The sequence below is a fragment of the Amphiura filiformis genome, chromosome 1, assembly GCF_039555335.1.
Source record: "Amphiura filiformis chromosome 1, Afil_fr2py, whole genome shotgun sequence".
Lineage (NCBI taxonomy): Eukaryota > Metazoa > Echinodermata > Ophiuroidea > Amphilepidida > Amphiuridae > Amphiura > Amphiura filiformis.
The window spans coordinates 55,005,501-55,028,712 of NC_092628.1; the positions used below are offsets into that span (position 1 = coordinate 55,005,501).

At 36.5% G+C, this 23,212-nt stretch overlaps 1 protein-coding gene across 1 annotated transcript; it reads right to left on the bottom strand.

Annotated features, from left to right (window-relative positions):
* Nucleotides 1–359: 359 nt before the first annotated feature.
* On the bottom strand, nt 360–22,794 carry LOC140168273 (protein sidekick-2-like). Its single transcript, XM_072191630.1, has 28 exons — nt 22,716–22,794; nt 21,962–22,267; nt 21,418–21,708; nt 20,865–21,167; nt 20,078–20,365; nt 19,651–19,947; nt 18,513–18,809; nt 17,573–17,881; nt 16,492–16,782; nt 15,879–16,172; nt 15,283–15,570; nt 14,434–14,724; nt 13,910–14,197; nt 13,038–13,328; nt 12,504–12,788; nt 11,957–12,253; nt 11,125–11,415; nt 10,255–10,545; nt 9,639–9,868; nt 8,154–8,223; nt 7,255–7,361; nt 6,340–6,550; nt 5,852–5,948; nt 5,073–5,310; nt 4,767–4,806; nt 2,235–2,361; nt 1,403–1,563; nt 360–919 (listed from the first exon to the last, which is right to left on the bottom strand). The coding sequence occupies exons 1-28, from the start codon at nt 22,768–22,770 to the stop codon at nt 360–362; spliced, it is 6,894 nt and encodes a 2,297-aa protein (XP_072047731.1). The 5' UTR covers nt 22,771–22,794.
* Between the last annotated feature and the right edge of the window lie 418 nt (nt 22,795–23,212).

Below are 23,212 nucleotides of genomic sequence, written 5' to 3' on the forward strand. Positions count from 1 at the left end.
TTCACATGTCATTCTGATTTTTACAACATTTTAGTTCCCTTGATGTTCATGTTCCCTGATGTATGTAGAGAGTGACCTTCTACACATAAATCTTGGAAGGCTATTATAGCATAAAACGTATAGTTCCCTAAACCTGGTACCAGAATGGGAATTAATTATTTACATAATAAAGGGCATGATAATCCTTCTTTTTTTTTTGCCCCGTGCCTCTTACCAAATGATATGTCATGAGTAAATAATAAAACGAACATAGACAAAATTGTTTGTAACATTACATAAATCTTCGAGTACGTAGTTATTTTGTTCTTCTCCAAATTCTTTTAACTTCGGTCAGCATTCACCGCTTTCGTTCTGTGTCGCTAAACAGAAAAGGCAACATCTTGAATATAAGTAACTTCCGTCACATCTTTAACCTGTGGCTCATCCGATGGATTTGTATCTGTATCGTTACGATCATCTTCCTTAGGATTCCCATCAAGACCAGTTTCATCCTCAAGGTTTTCAACAAGACTTGTTTGATCTTCAGTATCCTTTTCCCGATGCTTGTCGAGATATTCGGGATCTTTGCGTTTCTTGTTTGGATTTTCTTGTTCCCTATGTTCTATGTCCCCAGTAATTTCATTATTCGCTTCGCCATTTACTGTTGTCATTTCATCCTCATTTACAATGTGATGATGAATATCTGCTTCAACTGAGAGAGGCTTCATCGCATCGGGTGATTCAGTTGATAGCGGTATTTTGTCACCATTCGTAGATAAGCCTTTGTTCCCTTCCGATAGTTGCAAATCTTCTTGTGATCCATCAACGTTATATGACGGCCAAGACGATATTGATTCTATAGAGCTCATGTCATCTAGTACATCGGAAGGCTTCGGTTTGTTGCTTTCTTCTAAAACCTCCGGGTTTTCCATTCCTGTGTCTGGTTTATTCAACACAAATAATACAAAAATGAATTAAGAGTAAATATTTTCAAAGCAAAAATAATATGGTAAAAAAATATTTTATTTTCTTGTCCTCTGTATAATACTCTTTTTAGACTTTTTCCTCTCTTTCGTCAATCTTCCTATCTTAGTGTTTTACTGATTTGATTGTTCTTTTATGTATATGTTCAGTGCATTTGTATAATTTGTAAAGGGGATGTAGCATTTCTCAGGATCTTGCCATAAATGCATCACATCCATTATTATGGTTTGTTTATTTGATATTTATTTCATGGAATTTATGTTACCTTATCTTATCATTTCGTCTTATGCTATCCTATGCTATCTTATCTTACCTAGTCTTATCTTATCTTATCTTATCTTATCTTAATCTTATCTTATCTTATCTTATCTTATCTTATCTTATCTTATCTTATCTTATCTTATCTTATCATCGAAACAAGAAATCATTTAGCGCTTACCATCTTTGGATATTTCTACATCATCATGAGTAAACACTGGGTTTTCATGATGAAGTGCGATGTCATCGTCTACATTGAAAGTTGGATTAGGATGATAAGCATCTTGGTCTTGTTCACCATTCTTAGCCTCGAAAACTGGCTTGTGTTCTCCGCTCTTAGACCTGTAAACAGAGAAACGAAAAAGAATAATTGGTAACCATTAATTTATCATTGTACACGCCCATAGCTGAGTTTCTGTGTAAATGAAACTCAGCCAAACTAATTTTTTTCTAATTAGGATTGGGTATAATGCTCTAGCAATTGGCAAAATAATTGACTTAAGGTGGTACTACACCCCCTTATACATTTTGTGACTAATTTGGCATTTTTCTCAAAAAATGACTACACACTGGTAACAAAAGTCATATTATAGGGGCAAGAAATCCAATTACTTCACTGAAATTTCAGTGATTCAAGACTAGTGGTTCATTATACATGTTAAGAAATGAGGTACATTTTAGCAGTACCTCTTTTCTTATCATAAATAACATACCGCTTGTCTTGAGACACTAAAATTCCAGTGTAGTAACTGGATTTTTTGCCCCTATAATATACATAACTTTTGTTACCAGTGTGTTACCATTTGTTGAGAAAAATGCAAAAATAGTCACAAATTTATCAAGGGGTGTAGTACCACCTTAAAATCCCACACAGGATTAACAGGATTGTAGCAGTGTTTGTAGTATATGACGTCCAGATCGTTTTTAAATACATTAATATATTTTATACATTTTGATATAAGAATTTGTCGGATGTCCGCCGGTGGATGTCCACGTAGTTTTTTAATACCAACCTCTTTCGAATGAACACTATCACAAGAACGACAAACACAATAGTTATGATGACAGCGATTACTAGGATGACTGGTATAATTGGGAAACCTGCGTCGGATTGTAATTTGCTCCTTGATGCCATACCAGCTGTACAAAACAAGTAAAAACACGTATAAAACGTTAATGATAATGAATAGATTAAATCTTACACAAATTGTGTTGATGTTGCCTCTGAGCAAAATTTAATCTTGCATTTAAGGGATCTAGAATGAGCGTTTATGGCGTTTCGACAGTATTTTTTGTGGGACATGAGAGCACCTTAGACGTATCGAATTGCATTCTGAAAACGACTAAACACCAGTCCAATATTTTATAGCATTTGTAGCATCACCTATAACAACAAAGGCATTTAATAAACTCTAAATAGTTTTCATTATTTAGGACTCCATTACAGGCCAAGTATAAACAAAAATCGTTCTAGCTTCCTATGGCCATAATGGTATGTTTATATTAATAACAATAAACTGGGAGTTTGACACGACAAAAGTGACAATAAAAGCAGACCAGTGTTTTTCTCCATTTTTATAAATATTTCTTTTTCTATCTTTCATGCAAGTTACGTCAGCAATATATAATTGTTATTTCTTGTTTCAGTATAACCCAATATGGAATAAAATAATACTGTCAGTATGACATTGAAAGTGCATGCGACATTTGATTGGCTTCAAATTCATGCATTCAAATGAATACTCTTTTACACAATTTTTATTGAAACACAGTCCATAGAAGTAGCAAAGACAACATCGTGCAATCCACGTGTGTTACGACGCCATCCAGTGTATTATCCAATTCCAATTCCAGGCAGAGTATATCTGTTTTAGAATGTCTGTTTTCACATGTCATTCTGATTTTTACAACATTTTAGTTCCCTTGATGTTCATGTTCCCTGATGTATGTAGAGAGTGACCTTCTACACATAAATCTTGGAAGGCTATTATAGCATAAAACGTATAGTTCCCTAAACCTGGTACCAGAATGGGAATTAATTATTTAATTGAGCAAAATTTAATCTTGCATTTAAGGGATCTAGAATGAGCGTTTATGGCGTTTCGACAGTATTTTTTGTGGGACATGAGAGCACCTCAGACGTATCGAATTGCATTCTGAATACGAAGCATGTCTTTCTGATATCAAATAATTTTCATTTTTGAAATTCACGATATAATACAAATTTTATGACAAATTATTAAAATTTGATATTTTTCAAATTTTTGATATATAACAGTCCTCGAAATAAATTTTATAAATCAAATGATATATTCTTAAAGTGTATGTAGCTGGGAGGAAGATATGGATTTTTTTCCAAAAAGACCTTTTTTTTTTGGTGTTAGGGAAAAAAATCCATATCTTCAATACGAAAGGTCAAAATTTTAATTGATCGTCGGCTTTTCATCCCACCTACATACACTTTAAATATAAATCATCAGATTTATAAAGTTTACTTCAAGTACTGTTAAAAGTGTGAATTTCAAAAATCAAAATTATTTGATATCAGAAGGACATTCTTCGTATTCAGAATGCAATTCGATATGTCTGATGTGCTCTAATGTCACACAATAAATACTGTCCAAACGTTCATACCCCTTCCCTTAAGCTTGTGAACTTCAATTATAACACAGTAAAATAGAACCTGTACAAAACAAAATAACGATTCTGAGTAAGAAAGATTTACAAAGAAATAAGAAAATTTCGGTTAAGCATTGTTAAAATATATTGTAAAGTGAGATTGATACGAAATAACGACTTAAATATTAATCCTAATGGTTATACATAATGTTGCGGTAAAACAATGTATTTCAGTTATATCTATAAATGCGCTTTTATAAATGCGCACGTGACCCATGGGCACGACATACCAAGACCAGCAAGCGTGACCAAATCCTCATGTATTGACCACTATACAGAAAGGGATAGGAACTCTGTAAATAAATATCATCAAATTTAAGTATTAATTGAATTGCAAAATTATTACACATTTTGCAATTCCGAATTTGTAATATGTTATCAAAAACAACATTTTGAAAGTATTTGACGACGGGGAAAATATTCAACGACGGAAACGTTTACAATATAATCACAAAGTTGAACAAAATAGACAATTTTGCTGCACAGTTGTTCCGTCTTTGCAGAAAGACCACTCGATATGTAGAAGGTCACTTCGAGACTTACTGTCTATAAGCTGTTATGGCAGCGCGGAGATGGTCACGTGCGCATTTATAAAAGCGCATTTATATATATAACCGAAGTACACTGTAAAATGTCACTATTAAAAAAAGTGAAAATACACAGCAACATTTGTAGAGTTCCTGATGTTATAGCGTTCATTTTTTGGTTATGATTCGTTCCAATCTTTTGGAGCACAGAGCAAACTTGCTCACCAGTCATATTAGCAGGTGTGTTATAATAATTTTGCAATTGAATTGATTGAACTGAATACAGCCGATGGTTCTACGTGTATTGTTTAAGCAACAAAATGAGAAACAATTACAAACCTGTTGCTTCTAAAGGTGATCCCCAAACAACGTATAAACTCTGTTAACAAATCACACATAAACAGTTTATACAATAAATAAGTACAAACAACAGCAAAAGTAAACAAAGTACACAAGTCATAATTGTACGCTTCGTTTGCTTCCAATTGGTAATATTAAGCAGAAAATGCAAAATAAGCATACCATTTACAACACACCTTTGACAAATATATGCTTCCTGAAAACAACTTTCCTGATTACCCATAAAATATATGATTTTCAAAGTATCCGAAGGTAAGTTAGTGATTAAAAGTGCTATTAACTTACATTGGGTGTGCGTGTTACTGATCCCACACTTATCGCGTACATAACATCAGTCGTTAGAGGTGCATTATAGAAGTCTACGTAAGTTTTATTGTCGCCAACAATAAAGGTTTGGGGTTCATCAGATCTGGTTATTTCTGCTGCCACATAGTTATCTTGGTTATCCTTGTAACTCATTATATCCGTATTGGAGTCACGTTTACTGATGTCTATTATTTTACGAACGCCAACAAAATATGAACTGAAATTAAACGTTATCAGAATTTGTGATGCGATTAACCAAAATCAGTCGAAACTCGGAAATATTAAATTTTCAGTTTTTTATAGGATAGTAAAAAGCATTTACAAATCTGGATTTTACAGAAAACTCCATTGAAATTGAACAACCAGTCCCAAAAATATGAGCAATCAAAGAGTTTCAAAAATAATTATTTCCTTTGTTTGGCTATATCTCAAAATCAATATATCCGAGTTCCGACTAATTTTGCTTGATCGCATCACATGAGTAGGGGTGTGTGTATTGTTAGGTTTTAGTGTCAGATTGTTAGTAATGAATATGCTTTAGTTATAGTTTTATTACATCTTTAAATTACTTCAATTCAGTGTACCTCACACAAGGATGATCTTAGTTTGTTTTATTATTATTGTAGTGATTGGCCCATAATTTATATATTGATGTATTTCTTGTTCAAATCAAGAAGCAACATTCAAATTTAGATTTTTTTTCATGTATTACTTTGATCAACTCGTTAAAAACACAACGATAATTTGTATTGTTTTACCTGATGTATTTAGATCTTCCAGGCGTAAAATTGATTGGAACGGTTGTCGCAGTCATTTTGGAAAAATCAATGCTCACATCACCAGGAACATCAATATCTGTTTCATGATTCAAAGAATGGTTATAGATGTACATTTTGTTCAAACATATACTCGTATGATCAAATCTCTGTCATTGAACTTATGAAATATTCTTATTTATAATGGGTTTATACGTAAAGATAAGGATCTGATACGATTATAGTTATTATACATTGTTACTTTGCAAAGCCATCCAACATTTTTTCAGATAAACTTATGTCACTACTCAGTCATTGTATGTTCGAACCATTTATAGTGTTTGGCTTCATCATTGAGAATTTCTGTTATTAATCTTATGAGAAGTTTTGTTCACGACATTCTTCGTTTGTGTTGTATTTAGGAGGCACAATTTGATTTAAATAATGGTTTTAATTCTATGTGGAATATGATTTCAGAATTGTTATCGTACCTGTTGCGGTGTCCGTAAACACCACCGTACTGATTGCTTTGCCGGATCCACCTGAGGTTCTTGCTGATACGCTGAATTCGTAACCTGTAGATGGTTCCAAATCGTCCACGATATACTCGTGACGGGTTGTGTTAGGAGCTGGCTGTATATTTCTTGTGAGTGGCTCTATCAATTTGAATACATATGGTTTCCATATGGCCAAATAGGTAAGCTTTTTAGAAGAGAGAAAAAAAATCGTTATTGTATAAGGTGGATGCTAAGCTGCATTTAAAAGAGCCAATCTTTTCAATAAAACGTTAAAACATATCGCTACCAATCATTTTGATACAGTTTGGATAATGTAAGTTTTAAATTATGCATGGCCAAGATTAAAACGTAACCTTGGACGAACAAGATGCAATCGTGGCCGTACAAAATGCAGTATTGGAAGTACAATATGCAATCTTTGCCGTACAACATTATTGTGGACGTATAAGATACAATCTTGGACGTACAAGATGCAGTCTTGGATGTAACAGACCAAGCCAGCCGTCTTCAAAGTGTATCAATTGGTTGAGCCTCTTGGCTACAATATGGATAGTCAAGAAGCTCAAAACATACCTTATACGCGTGATTATATGCCTAACCTTGAAAATCCAAGATTGCATCGTGAACGTTCATGATGCATTCTTGGACGGACGTGTGTTTTGAGTCTCTAATGGCCATCTATATGCCAATAGGCTCAAAGCACGAGTAAATGGATTAGCTGTATGTGGTTTCTGTCCGTGTGATTTGTAGATTTAAGTCTACTGCGAAATTCGTGGACCTCCAAGATTACATCCTAAAGAATTTTGGACGTCCCAGATTGAATCTTGAACGTTCAAGATTGCATTTTGGATACCGAATAACGAACAAGAATGATAGGCATACACTTACAGTATAATCCAACACTTTGCTATTTGTGCTGTTGGCGGAAGTCCAGGTTAAAGTGATTGAGTTCTCCTTAATGTCTTCAGCCTCTAGATTTTCTGGTTGCCCAGGAACTATTTTGATTGTTATACAATAAAGAGCGCACGGTTGTTTGATGTTATCATTTATTAATGATTTTTTTACAAAACATTACATAATATAATTTCCCATTCTAGATCTTTACAATACCAACAGATATTACACTAATATACAGATATATTGCTTGGCTAATTTTTAATTTGGATTTTCTTTATCAAAAGTTTCATCTTTTTCTGCCTTTTACGGTACTTTTTATTCTATAAAAATAATATATGTTTGTGTGCAAATTGAGGGCGCTATTTACATATATTTTATATTCAATTTCCTTGCTATATGTTACTTTATTTTAATGCCATTTTACAAGTGTTTAAACAAGATTTGAAATAAATAGCGCCATCGGTGCTCAACTTTGCTTAAACATGAATACAGTTCTACAATCTACATGCTATCAAACAACAGTGAGCGCCGATTAATGATTTCAGTTCAATTATTTCGCTCTGTAGAAAGTTTTATATATTTCCAACATAACTGAAAATGTAAAACCTGTATGCTCTGTATTACATCGAGAAGAAAGTGCTTTTTTGAAAATTATCAAACACATTTTGTGTCATCAGTGTTTGACAACGATTAACGGTGATGCAGGTGAAGCTTCGACAGACAATGAAATGATTTAGATTTCGTGACATTATGTATCGCATTAATTGACCAATTGCATGATTTGAAGAACCAAAATAACAAGTAAGGTATTTTATAAAAGTTCCATCCAACCAGTCTTATCACTTCACATGCAATATTGTACCAAAATGCAGATACATTATGATACTAACCATCCCCTATGGTGCTTGCTATAATTGTCCTACTCCATGGCCCATAACCAATCCGTGTTTCTGCTCGTACCTAAAACAGAATATGAAACGATACCATTATGTTACCATGGTTACGCAGGCAGATAGAGCTGTCTCATTAATTTTGTTCTTCTTAAGGTACATTTTCCAGTACCTGGAATTCCTTGAATTAACAACTGGACAGGATATTTGTACAGGGTGTCCCCAAAAAAGGGGCCTCATTGCGCCCTCTTTTTCTCCTATTTCTGAAAAGTTGATCAAAAATATTTTGGTATGTAAAGAAACCTTGAGTCGTTAGCTTTAATAAACCAAAATAATTATATCAATCGGCTAACAACTTTTGAAGATATGCTCTTTTAAAGAAATGTACCTGTTTTTCACTCTGTCCACGGAGAAGGTTTGGTTACTTCAAAGATTGAAAAGGAGTACACATGCCATGCATGAATATCAAACATTCCTCAATGATAACTCTATAAAATAACTTACTTTATTTATGGAATGGGCTACTGGTGGGTTAATGGGCAATGGATTTTGTTAATAGTGTCATTAATTTGTGGGTAGAATGGATGCCGAATCGGACTTCTTTTGCTTTACTTGCAATTACTTATTTTTTCTTGGTTATCTATGCCTTTTTCTTTTACTATGTTTCTTACTTTCTTACTTTGTTGTTTTTTTACAACACAAGTCATTTCTCTTTTTAGAATAAAAGGTAGCCATAAAAGGCTGTTTGGTTTGTCTTTGGTTCTTCTGAAGTGAGTTTACTGTGCTGCTCTGCCCTCTACCTGGTTGCCTCCTTGACGAATACAGGTTTCAGCCCTGGTCCCCATTGCATCAATTGCGTTGCGTACCATCCTTGTGCGCCGGATACTTGCAAATGCATTCAATAATACGTTTGCGAAGATCTTGGAAAAAAAATCAAGTGGTGTGAGATCTGGTGATCGTGCAGGCCACTCCACAGCATGAGCCATCTCAACCACTCTGTTTGCTATCCGTGGACAGAGTGAAAAACGGGTAATTTTATTCAAAAGGGCATATCTTCAAAAGCTGTGAGCCGATTGAAATAATTGTTTTGGTTTATTAAAGCTGACGATTAAAGGTTTCTTTACATACCAAAATATATTTAATCAACTTTTCAGAAATAGGAGAAAAAGAGGGCGCAATGAGGGGCCTCTTTTTTTGGGACACCCTGTATATGAGTGAAATATTCAATGACATGTAGAGCTGATAAACGTAACATAAATTAGCGATTATCTGAATGCGGAACCCTCTTTGTAAAATTAAACTCCAGAATAAAAGATGTATTCCTGTGTTGAGTATCTGTTCTCATTCAATAGAGGCTTGGTAGGTCTAATATTTTGAAGCGGTGAAGAAACGAGTTTGCGTATTGTGTACGCACGAGAGACAAATTTTGTGTTACATTGTCTATCGCTTTTTAGATCTAAACTCGTCTTTATTCGTAATACTTACTCTAATTCCATATGAGGTATCCGTTTCCAAGTCATATATAGAGTGTTGTATCATCTGTGAATTCCTTACTACGGTCTGATTCATCCTATTGTTAGCAGGTTTTCGTAGCTCCCAGTATTCTACAAGATAACTCGTAATTATACCATTTGGTGGGTCTGGAACATACCATTCCACGGTTATGTAGTCAAGTCCAGAGAATGGCGATGAGACGTTTACAGGAGCTGAAGGTTCTGGAAAATATAGACAATTTTGTTTTGAAATATAGCTGCTGACGGACTTCAGGTTTATAGAAATTATAATTTTGAACTTCATGTTGTCAAATCTAAAGATTAACCGTTGGACATAATTAAACTCTTGCGAATGATACCATGAATAGAGACGAGGGGCCCATTTTCTAAGTCAGCCTCTGGATGTTTGTGCACCTCTAGTGGTGCTAAATCAGTTGGAAAGAACCGAATGAAGGGTTATTAAATGTTGATATATCCCAACATTGATGGGTTACCCTGCACTCCTTACACCAGGTGAGAAAACGGGTCTAGAAGAGCTCGTTATTTGATGACTACAGATCCTCAAAAAAGTTCAATTATATACACAAGGCCATTTATTACCATCATACCTTCTTCGTCAGTCGTTGTCCTAGTACCATTACTAAATGGCCCTTGTCCTGCAGCATTCCATGCCGACACACTTATGATGTACTCAGTATATGGTATCAAATCCAATATGGTCCACGATGTAATTGACGTGTTCATGAAAATGGCCGATCCGGTGATCTGATTCAATACTTTGTATGTATAGAGCGTGATGTTACCATTTGTGTGTTCACATTTTGGCTGGTTCCATTCCATTGTTAGGGACCGTGTTGACATACTTGTTATAGTGACATCAACGGGTGGTCCACTTGGTGCTGTTACAGAAGACAAGCAGAACTGGCTCGTTAAAGATTTTTAAGTAAATGGAATTGAATCTAAGCTCAGCAAAACTATGGACCGTAAAATAAATAGATTTGTTTGAAATATTTATGATTTGCAAGAATATATTGCATGTGCCTCACCATTACTTAAAATAATGTTTCAGCATATCTCAGATTTCATACACACGACCTTCTTCTCATCTCTCATATCTATGTCTTTCATTGAGTCTCTGCACAGTCTTTCTTTCCCTCTAACTTGTCTGTCTGTCTTTGTTTTGAAGAGGTTCATCAGGTCTGTTAATTAATCAGCTATTTTGAGTTTTCGCCAGAAACCTCAAATCGTTGATGATGTTATTGATTGGAGCGGGAACTTTGATGTTTTGATTTTCCTGGAAGTGGTATCTCCAGCGTCAAAACATCCGGTCAAGTTTCCCACTCCAAGCAGATAGATCAATAACATCAACACTTTAAGAAAGCCTGAAGGTTTCTGGCGAAACAGCGGGCGAAACAGTCAGCAGAAATCGCAAGTTTTTCATTTGGTCTTGACAAATGAACTCAAAATAGCTGACTTACCACCTGGTTCTGTTGACGCCATCGTATATTCAGTAAAGTTACTGGCCCCCACATTATTCCACGCCAACACTCGAAACATATATTCATTTCCAGGTCGTAATCCATCTATGGTGACCTCTTCATCGGTAACATTACCAGTGAAGTATTCCACCATACAGACATCAGACTGTAATTCATAACTGTATCCTTTGACTACTCCACCTCTATATCCACATGGTACTTCATCCCATGAAAAAGTAGTGCTATTAGGGGTACTTGAAAACGAGACGGAAATGGGTGGCGTAGATGGAGCTGGAAGAAAAATATTCGTAAATGGAATTATCCAAAGTCATCGAGAAACACGCTGTAAATACCATGTATGAACAGTGTTTGAGCATTTGTGAAAAAATATGTATTTATCTATTTGCAGTGAGTGATTCGAGACTTGGATATCTGTATCTCTTCCCATGATATCTTCAGACTTGAGGTAGTTCGGTGTGCTACAGTTTGTTCGACTTATAAAGGCGGGAAAAAAAGACTCATAACACCGTGTATTGATATAGAATGGCGTGCACGCTGTCGGGCGCAGTACTTACGCTAGTTGTGCGTCGCACGCTTAATATGTGAATTTATGCGAGTGTGAGTAGGGACTTTATTGACGCTCGCAATAACAAAAGCCGAATAATTTCCGCCTTATATAAGCTGAATAAACTTTAGTCAAATATTTTGCAGTGGTGATGTTGGCGCTACAAAGGCACGATATAAGCACAGAATGTGTAATAAACGTTACGGATAATGTAAAACAATACACCCTGATATATCCCAGAATGAATAAAATAAATTACAGTGTTACCTATTTCTCCCGTTTCTATTGTCAACATTACTCCATCCTGCATGTCTGTCAATCCATTAATACTCGTAACCACAGTCACGGCATAAACTGAATTTGGAGCCAAATGGCTTAAGTCAGCATTTGGTTCTTGTTCTTCCTGTGTTATCCAAAGATTATCATCTTCTTGTTCGCACATGTCAAAGTTAATGAGTTTATAGGACACGCGGTAACCGGTCACGGGGCAGTCAATGACTGGTGCGTTCCACATTAAGGTTCCATTTGAGCTGATAAAAGCTATATCGGTAACGGTATCATTACCTGAAAATGTAAATTACAATTGTGTTTACATGAATATTTATCATAGGAAGAACATCAAAGCCATATTATAACATTTGCTGAGAAGGACGCCCTCAATATTTTTCAAAATATATTTTTTTACACGATTATACTGTACTTTATTAAACCAACATACCCTGCAAAAAGCTTTCGTAGATAATCCACAATCTTGAATATCCACTCGTCTACTTTACCTTGACCGTTTCGTAAAAACAGAACAAAATAGTTATACCTCCTGCACCAGTCCAGACAGAGATCTCAGCAGCTGGCCCTTGTCCAACCCTTGATCTTGATGAAATACTAAAACTGTATTCTGTACACGGCTGAAGACCATCAAGAATAAGAGTTCTGGAAGTCGTCATATCAGAGGTCAGAACTGATCCATCATTGCTTAATACATAGTCATATCCTACAATGACATCACCACGTGTACCGCAAGGTGGCTCTTCCCATGAAAATGTTAGTCTGTCTGTGGAATTACTGGAGACACTGATACCAGTTGGCCGACCTGATGGACCTAAAATAGATTAATGATGGGAAAATTAAGGAATAAATAAGTACATATTGCGTAAGGTAGTGCAACTGTCATATAACCCTTCTAAGAACCAAGCACATGTCCTTTCCTTAAAAATAAAACAAGAACATAGATAGCTAATATGTGACACCATATACTTGGCACCAAATCATCTTACAATGGTATCGCCACCCCCTAATAGAATTTGTTTTACCTGCTAAAACATACATGAGTTAATTTCATTAGTCTTACCTTCATTCCTCGTAATTACTGTTAATGATACAGGATCTGAAGCTCCACCATTATTAATCGCTGACACATTCACTCTATACACTGAATTAGGGATTAGATTAGGGAATTGCAGAAACACAACGGACGTGGTTACTCGCTCCCATGTATCACCCAGGTCTGTTGAACACATGTCCAGGTTGAGAAGTGTGTATTCAATGACATATTCCGTCACAGGACATCCTGTCGTAGGTACAGACCAAAATACTCTTGAGTCTTCCTTGTTGAAAAATATCGTTTGAATGTCTCCAGGTTCTATATAAATAACAGGTAAACATGGTTGTATAAGTATTAAATTACAATTGCAGATTCCCAGTACACATTGGATTTCCTAAAGCTTAAGGATAGTGCTAACACCAAAAAAGGGACAGACAGAAATCTAGTAATCTACCCTGCACTTCTGGTCAGAATTGGCAACATAAACTAGATAGTTTCCGAATGTCATGAAATGTTATTGCTACAATGCTTAAGTTACAAGTAAATATAAGTGCCTTAGAGAATAGGTAACATTTCACAGACGTTTACAGCTAAATCGATAATACATTGCCTGTAGCATATCCCATGAGACTGTCAATATTTGACATCCAAATGCCTCTGATGAAGATTACTTTCTACGAGTTACAAGACTGCACAAAAATGTCCTATGAAACAACTCGACTGATCTGGGTCATCTTTTGCCTCTTATGACATTATGTTTATGTTGTCACTTAATTTAAAGGTAGAAACCCTCTGGGGAACGCAAGAAGTGAAGTGAAAATGCAAACTTGTTTCAGACAGCGGTAACGTAATGGTAGTATTATTGACAACAATTATTAGCATTCTTATACTTTAATTACCCTGTTGTTCGAGTTCGGTCAATAATGTACTACTCGGGCCAACACCTGCCGTCGTAACACCCGCAACTTCAAAACTGAACTGCTCACACGCCGGAAGTCCATCTATGACAACATTCATTTCTGTCGTCTCTCCACGTATGATAATACCATCTTCACTTGTCAAGTTGTAGGCGTAATGCATCAGAATTCCACCACCTGTCCATCCACATGGGACACTGCCCCAGGAGTAATGGAGAGTGTTTGCATCTCTGTTTACAAGTGTCAGGTTAGATGGTCCTGCCCTGGGTGCTTAAGATTGAAACATTTCAGTCAGCTTATGTGATTCATTGTACGTTGTAATCTTACCATTACGATTTTGTTTGCAACATATTCGTAGAGCACTTGTCACCAAATCATCTTACAATGGTACAGGTATATCGCCACCCCACCAATAGAATTTGTAAAATAACGTTGTCCTTTGTTTTACCTGCTAAAACATGCATGAGTGAATTTCATAAGCATTGATGGTTATTTTCACGTCTTACCTTGATTACGCGTAATTACTGTTATTGAAGCAGGATCTGAAGCTCCAGCAACATTAATCGCTGTCACATTCACCCTATACACTGAATTAGGGACTAGATTAGGGAATTGCAGAAACACAGCTGGTGTGGTGACTCTCTGCCATGTATCATCCAGGTCTGTTGAACACATATCCAGGTTGAGAAGTGTGTATTCAATGAGGTATTCCGTCACAGGACATCCGGTTGTAGGTTCAGACCAGAAAACTCTTGAATCTTCCTTGTTGAAAAATATCGGTTGAATGTCTCCAGGTTCTAAATAACAGGTAAAAGTAGTTGTATAGGTATAAAATTACATTTGCAGATTCCCAGTACACATTGGATTTCCTAAAGCTTAAGGATAGTGCTAGCACTTAAAATTTATCTCGAAGGGACAGACAGAAATCGACCTTGCACTTCGAGTCTGCAATGGCAACATAAACTAGATAGTTTCTGAATGTCCGACGGTCGCTATGAAATGCTATTGCTACAATGGTTGAGTTACAAGTAAATATAAGTGCCTTAGAGAATAGGTAATATTTCACCGACTTTTACAACTAAATCGATAATACATTGCCTGTAGCACATCACCAAATGCCTCTGGCGAGTAACAAGACTGCACAAAGCTGTCCTATGAAACAACTTGACTGATCTGGGTCATCTTTTGCCTCTTTATTTGCCTCTTTAACATTATGTTAATGTTGTGTCACTTCATTGATACGTAGAAACCCTCGGGGGAACGCAAGAAGTGAAGTGAAAATGCAAACTTGTTACAGACAGCAGTAACGTAATGCTAGTATTATTGACAGTAATTATTAGCATTCTTATACTTACCCTGTAGTTCGGGTTCGGTCAATAATGTACTACTCGGGCCAACACCTGCCGTCGTAACACCCGCAACTTCAAAACTGAATTGCTCACACCCTGGAAGTCCATCTATGACAACATTCATTTCTGTCGTCTCTCCACGTATGATAATACCATCTTCACTTGTCAAGTTGTAGGCGTAATGCATCAAAATTCCACCACCTGTCCATCCACATGGGACACTGCCCCAGGAGTAATGGAGAGTGTTTGCATCTCTGTTTACAAGTGTCAGGTTAGATGGTCCTGCCCTAGGTGCTTAAGATTGAAACGTTTCAGTCAGCTGTGTATTTCTAAGTACGTACAGATCAGCTGACAGATCACTTATGTTATACGATGCATTGTACGTTGTAATCTTACCATTACGATTCTGTGTGCAACATAATTTAATTGGATGGATAGCTTTAGGTGATAGAGCATTTGTCAAGCAAAGCAGAGGTCGCCGGTTCGAATCCTGCTTCTCCCCTTTTCATTTAATATTTAAGAACACGTTCAAATACAAAAGACTGCGATTCTATTCTTAAAACAAAATTATTTAAACTAGTTAATCAATATCACATACTTACCACTGATGGGGGTTTCGACTGTAATTGATGTAGTTCTTGAAGACCCACGGTCATTTATTGCGGTTACATTAAACACATACAGTGAATTTGGAACTAAACTTTCGAGTGAGACACGATTCCTTGGTCTCCTTCCCGATTGTGTGCCATCATCATTAAAATCAGCTGAACACATGTCTAAATTGATAAGGCTTGATTCGACCAGATAATGCGTGACCGGGCAGCCTGTTGCCGGTACCGACCATTCCAGTTGAGAGTTGCTTGTGTTGTGCGTTATTACTTCAATATCTCCAGGACCTGAAGAATAGATGTTTTAACTTTATTATTATTGTATCTATTTCAGTTCAGGAGCTTTCTTGTTTAACAAACCAAGTGTTTTCTCAGGTGATGAACTCCCCAAAAGTAAGCAGAATTATAATGTCTCTACAAAACATTAGCATCACCGCCGGGACGCGTGGGCGTTTTTTGTTGTTGTCATAACCGAAAGCAAATGTCAGATAAAATGTGCCTGTAATATTTGCTTGGAAACCACGTATTCAAGAAACAGATAGAAAGGAAGAAAGTTTATAGAAAAAAATAGAAACAAAGCAAGAGAGCAGGAAACAAAACAACAAACCATTTCTTTCAGTTGAAGCAATAATGTCCCGATAAGCTCCTACACCAGCCGATGTAACGACGGCAACACTGACGTTGTATCTAGTACATTCTGCAAGTTCCTCCACCTCGAACACTGTATCATTTGTCATGTCTGTTACTGTCCTGTTATCTCGCACACTTGATAGTTGGAAAGCATAACCATAGAAGACGCCACCGCCGATGAATTGGCAAGGTATCTCGTCCCATGATATCGTCAGACTTGAGGTAGTTCGGTTTGCTATGCTAATATTTTGCGGTGGTGATGTTGGAGCTACAAAGGCACGATATAAGCAGAGAATGTGTAATAAACATTACGGGTGATATAAAATTATACATCCTGGTAGATCCTAGAATGAATAGAAGCTAATAGAATTATGATATATGTGGCAGTTTTCATGTTATCTTGATATTTAACATTCACATAATATTATAAAGATACCTACATAACTTTTCAATAGCCTAAAAGATTGCGACGTAGGATTAACAGTTAAGTTATACCAATACTGTGTGTCTTTTTGAATTAATTAGATACATGGACCGGATACAAATATTTTGGGACAGGCTATGATATTCAGCAAAGTAGATCTCTGTCATTTTACCAATTTTGGGGGGTTTAGGGAACTATCTACTATCTTATCTTTCGTAACGTCTTAATGCATGCACAGTCCCTGCTTAATGTGCTTTTATCAGCATAGAAATGTATGTACCATTCTTTGCAAGATTACCATGATTACTATTGATAATGAATGTCATTCAAATAGTTGCAAATGATCTTGGCAAGTCATGAATTAGTTTAGAATGATTCGTAAAGCATCTTGGGTAATATTGAGATGTGTGTTGATAAGGTGCGACCAATTCCATTCCCAGAACTTTGGCGGATATTCATTTGCCTTAAAGGAGCAATTGTGTTTACCAGATAATTGCATCCTACTGGCAAGAACACATCAGGCTTTATTTTTCATGGTAATCAATTTATTTGATAAATGATTGATAAATGATCTTTTAACGGATTATTTTCAAAGACACGCCATACAACATTTGCTATTTCCCATTTCACAAACCTGCAATGGGTGTATCAAATGATACAGACTCTGCCACCGAATCTCCATATTGGTTTCTCGCTATCACAACAACATTGTATGAAGAGAAAGGTTGAAGAGTAAACAAGTCAAGGTAAGAGTCCATCGTCATTCTGGTGATCAAGTCGTCCACACCAGCGATGGGTAAACACATGCCCATATTTGTGAGCAGAATATTCAAAATAAAACGTTTGGGTTCACAAGGTGCAGCTTCGGTAGTTTCAAAATTCCACGATATTCTTGTGGCGTTCTCGGAATTGTTGATTGTCAGGGTCTGTATCTTGTTTGGAACTGTTTAAATGAAATACACAAACCAGTATAAATATATAAAGTATGCAAAAGGAACCAGCCGTTTGTATTATCCTTCAAACAAGATAAGCTTAGAAACAAATATCACTACGATATTCAATTATAACTTGCAGATAAAGTCTTGATAAGATACTTAATAAACTCATCATTAACACAGTGGGACATCATGAGCAGTAAACCGGCTATGTGAAATATCCAGTGTATTTTCCTATGCTCAGCGGTCTTATCACTAATTTAACAATAATTGTAATAACCTTGCTCACCAATCAGTAAAGCATTATTATGATCACGTGATGGTTAGTAGCCAACTGGAAACATGAAAAAGGCTAAAGAATGTCCCGGCATCCACTGTCTCATTACAAGATTAGATGGGCTATTTTTAGTCCTTGTCATGTGGGGCAGGATTAGAAAAGGGCATACAAACGAGGGTATAATATATCTGGAATTATTTACTAGCCTCTTAACCACAGGGTTAGTGGGCTTCATTAGCTATTAAAGACACAGGGTATGTAAGGGATAAACTGTGCATATGAGATGTGGGTTCAAGAGCCATTAGCTATTTTATACAACCATTTCAACAAATAATAACAAATAATATTCAGTGCACATGTACCTTTACTTGTGACATCAGCAACTATTGGTTTATTGGCGTCAGGGCCCGAACCAGCAGAGTTCTTGGCGCGCACTTTAAACAGGTTATTAATACATATGTCAAAGTTGTCAATGGTCACGTGAGTGTCATTTGTCATTCCTGAGGCTACAACTTCTCCTTCACGTCCTCCTACGAGCAACATATATTCATACGCAGTGATAAGACCTCGTCGATCGCCACAGCGTAGTCGACTCCATGAGAAAGTGACACTGTTTTCATTGAAGGCAAATGTGACGGCACGTGGCCTTCCCGTAGGTCCTATAAAACACAACAATAAAAATTGTTATAACAGCAGGAGTTTGAAATGAACTGTTGAGACAAACTAACGGGTTCGTGTAACTAATCCTGCCAAGATAGTCTGTTATTTAGCTTTATTTGTCGTACACATGTTCTTGTTTGTTTTTTGTTTGTTTGCTTGTTTATCATGCTCATTCCCGAAAGATTGTTGACTGTCGGAGACGTATGCTGTTACAAAATTAAAGTGAGTTAAAATTGAGTTCAAACTTCATATTTTGATTTTACATTGGTGATTTTCCATGCAAAAATCCATTGGAAAAAAATAGAAGATAGGATTTCCCTATTTTTCGAGGGCGCGAGCACTTACGTTATAACATTACAAGTAGAATTAAGTTGGCATCACTGGATAGAGGAAACCCACAGCTATCCATTGGTTCCAAATAGAACAAGAGGTTTAGTATACAGAAATCCAAAAGGGAATGTCCTTAGTAAAGTGTGTAACCAAAAGATATATACCTCAGTAAGATAAAGGTTAAATAATCAATAAGAAGAACATTTTAGGGTAATTTTGATAGCGGTTTCTCTTAGAAAGTTTACAAATAGAATTTTCTCATCACTGAGGTTGGCTACGAATATTAGCCGCAATCTTAACATAATGTTGAGAGTTGGACTCAGTAAATCCATTTTGGATTCCATTCCCAATTGCGGTTGTACTTGCATTGAATCTCCCTCAATTTATACCTTTATAGCAAGACATCTTAATAGTAAGAGTTTGGTTCCAAACTCGAGGTATGTTTTGAATTTATTTCAAATTCGGTAAACCGTGATACTTAAAACTGCAATGATTATAATAATATCTTACTCGACTCTCCGGATTGAATGGATGTTGTTGTCGGTGGTAACATTCCTTCCTCCGTTAAAGGAGTTATCCGCAGAATATACTCATTGTTTGGTTCCAAACTACGCGGCAAAATTACAAACTGTGTGTCTGCCGGCAATTCCAACTGCTGCCATTTACTATCCGGAAGGGTCATGCACATGTCTTGTACACTTAATCTGAACTCCATTAGGTAACCAGTTGGTGCGCATGATGTATCCGACGAGACGTCCCATGAAATAGTAGAACTAGCTTCGTTATACGCTATGTTTGTCACCAATGCTAAAAGGATAAAAACAAAACAAATATATAAATTCATCGCAGCGCAACTACTATTCTTAATGTCACTACATTTCCTAACGGACTCTACAGGGGTTTAGATCATATTCATAAGTAGATATTGTTAACACACCTTCCGAATTTACACTGATGGTCGTAGAAGGACCCCTAGATGCCGAGTTTAAGGCAATCACTCCAAAGACATATTCAACGCACGGGTTGAGCTCATCAAATGTAGCCGTTGTATTTGTGGTTTCACGTCTGACACGATCTCTTTCAGACCCTCCGACAGGATAGAAAAGAAAAATGTACCCAAGTATGACGCCGTTTCTGTGGCCACACGGTACTTTACCCCAGCTGAAGGTAAGACTTGTTGTAGATGTAGATTCGTAAGTCAGATTTAACGGTATTTCAGACGGACCTATACAGAGTTGAGTAGAAATTGAATAAACAGTTTTATTACATTTCAACTCATTATTGACCTATACACACCTTTGCTCGACGGACAAATCAATTTTGAGCGGTCACTGTCGATTATTTTGAAGATAATACAAGAGAAATATCTACCAAGTCAATTTCTCAGAGACGATTTCAAACACAACGTTGGTTCTGCAAACAAGAGCAGATTTTATTTGACTCTGGACCGATTTATTCGATTTTGCATTTCTTGGCGACTCTTTAAAGTGTTACGTTATATCCACACTTCAATTACTTCAGTGAGTGAATTTTATTTGTCAGAAGTTGTGACTTCTGCAAAATAATCCATTTTAAAATGTGCTAAGTGTACCAAACACATCACTAATATGTAGTACCGTTCCTAGATCACTCCAGATTGGCCATAACCTTGCGAGTATTTTAGATTTATAGGAACACTTAACGCACTATTTATAATGCGGTTGTTTTAATATGCAAATACAAACCCTCTTCAGCTGTTTCAAAGACTATACTCATAGGTTCCGAATCCCCACCATCATTTCTTGCAGAAACATTGGCAATGTAAGATGAAAATGAACTCAATTGCAGAAGTGACGCATTATTAGTATTAACCACCAAGTCTACAACTTCACCATCAATCTCCTCAGGCATGCAATCTTCAAGACTTCCCATTCGTTGGTACTGTAAATAGTAGCTAGTAGGTGGACATGAGTCCGGGTCGAAGGTAGCACTCCATTCCAGGACTCCCTGGAGGCTTTCGTAACTAAGGTCTCTCACTGGTTGTGGTGCTGATATGAAAAGCACACAGATACGTTATATAACGAGAAATGTTTCATTGGACAGATCTTGTCAGACATGTCAAAGGGTTTAATAAAATATAATGATATTATTATAATACAACAATGTAAAAATATTAAAAATATAATAATAATGACTACGTATACTGACGCAAGACACCATGTGCTTTATTAATGACGGATATTGGACGAGACAATACAATTCTTGGACGTTACATCTATTTTTGTTTATTATGCCTACCTGTGGCAGAAACTGTTGATGCCTGCAAGCTTACAAATGGTCCGGTTCCTTTAGCATTGATAGCTGCAATACTAAACGTGTAGACACTACACTCCTGTAGATCTCCAATGCCAACAGATGTCTCACTACTTCTCCCGCTCGATACAATGATGTCGAAACTATTTCTTGCTTCATATGCGTATTCTGTGATAATACCGCCACGAGAGCCGCATGGGACTTCGTTCCATGACAATAAAATGTGTGAACCATTCGACGCCGTGGCTGATATATTGGTTGGAGTACCCAGAGGTGCTGTAGATTTCAGGAGAAAGAACACGAGAGTAATATTATACTTTTGTTTGGGTACGAGAATGCAATTCATCGGACTGGTATTGAACGCTATTTTTTATGCAATTAGGGTAGACAATTTTGCCTGGGCAATTAAGTTATTTTAGTACACATATAAAAACGGCCTTCCGATCATAGAACAGAACGGTCATATTTTACTTTCTTCTTCATATCTATCTACCGTAATAAAAACGCAACCAGACTTATTGATACCTACCAACTTCATTTGACTCCACCATAATAGTCATCGCATCTGAGTCTCCTAAGTAATTTCTCGCAGTTACATTAACCACAAACGTTGAGAATGGGAGGACACCTTCTGGATACAAATTGCTCAACTTCACTGAATTCTGGGCTACCTCTACAGACGTAATATTATCAGTAAACAATGCCATGCACATATCCACGAGTAATGGTTTGATTTCTATTAAGTAAGCTGTTGGTGTACATAAAGCATTTGCTGGATCCCAAGTTAACTGCGACAGAGTTTTATCAAACATTAAGGTTGTGACAGCATCTGGAACTGGTGGTGTAAGAGCAACAACATTACGTTATCAAGTATGCATTAGAATACTCATGATTTGACGTTAGTGAAGCATTGGTATTGCGTATCTGTACAGATCCGCAATTTACCATGTTTACTCGTCATAACTTGTTCATCTGCCACAAACTCACAGGTAAAGTTGCTTTAATCATTTACGCAATACAACCGACAAGACAGATAGAAAAAAGGGCAATTATTGAAAAAGAGTGTTAGAAAGCCTTCTTCTGGAGATAGATTGACGAGGTTAGTCGAAGGTTGGCCTGAACATAACGAGTTGTACCTTGCAAAAGGAAAGCTAAGGTACCGACATGGTGAGATGAGATTGACAAAAAAATGAAATAATATGAGATGAGGTGAATTGAGTAGTAAGGTAAGGACCCGCCATAACGTGCGAAATACTCTATTTACCATGATCACACGTACTTACCCACGGAATTGCTTGTCTGGACCTCGATTGATGTGTAAAGTTCAGTATCATTCATGCTAGCAACAGCAACACCAAAGTTATAGCTGAAAAGATAAAAGTAAATGACTGTCATTGACAACGACAAAATACAGCAAACCCAATATATAATTATAGGTTTTAGAACAACTTATGAACGATTTGACCAGGTTTTATATCACCGTAGTATGTCTTCAATAGGAACCAACCTCTCAATCAACAAAAAATCTCAAGCGAGTTGACTCCAGATGAAAGCTAGGTAAGTAATCAACAATAAGAACAAAAGCTTAAGTGTCAATATTATACAGAATACCGTGTATACCTCGTACAAGGTGCAAGATCATTGATGGTCACCATTTTACCAGACACTATTCCAGATGCAGCAACTTCTTCATCACTTCGTACCAGCCGGTAAACATATTCATCATAATTCGCGAGGTCTGTTTCATCACATACGGTAATATCCCAGGTTAATGTTATAC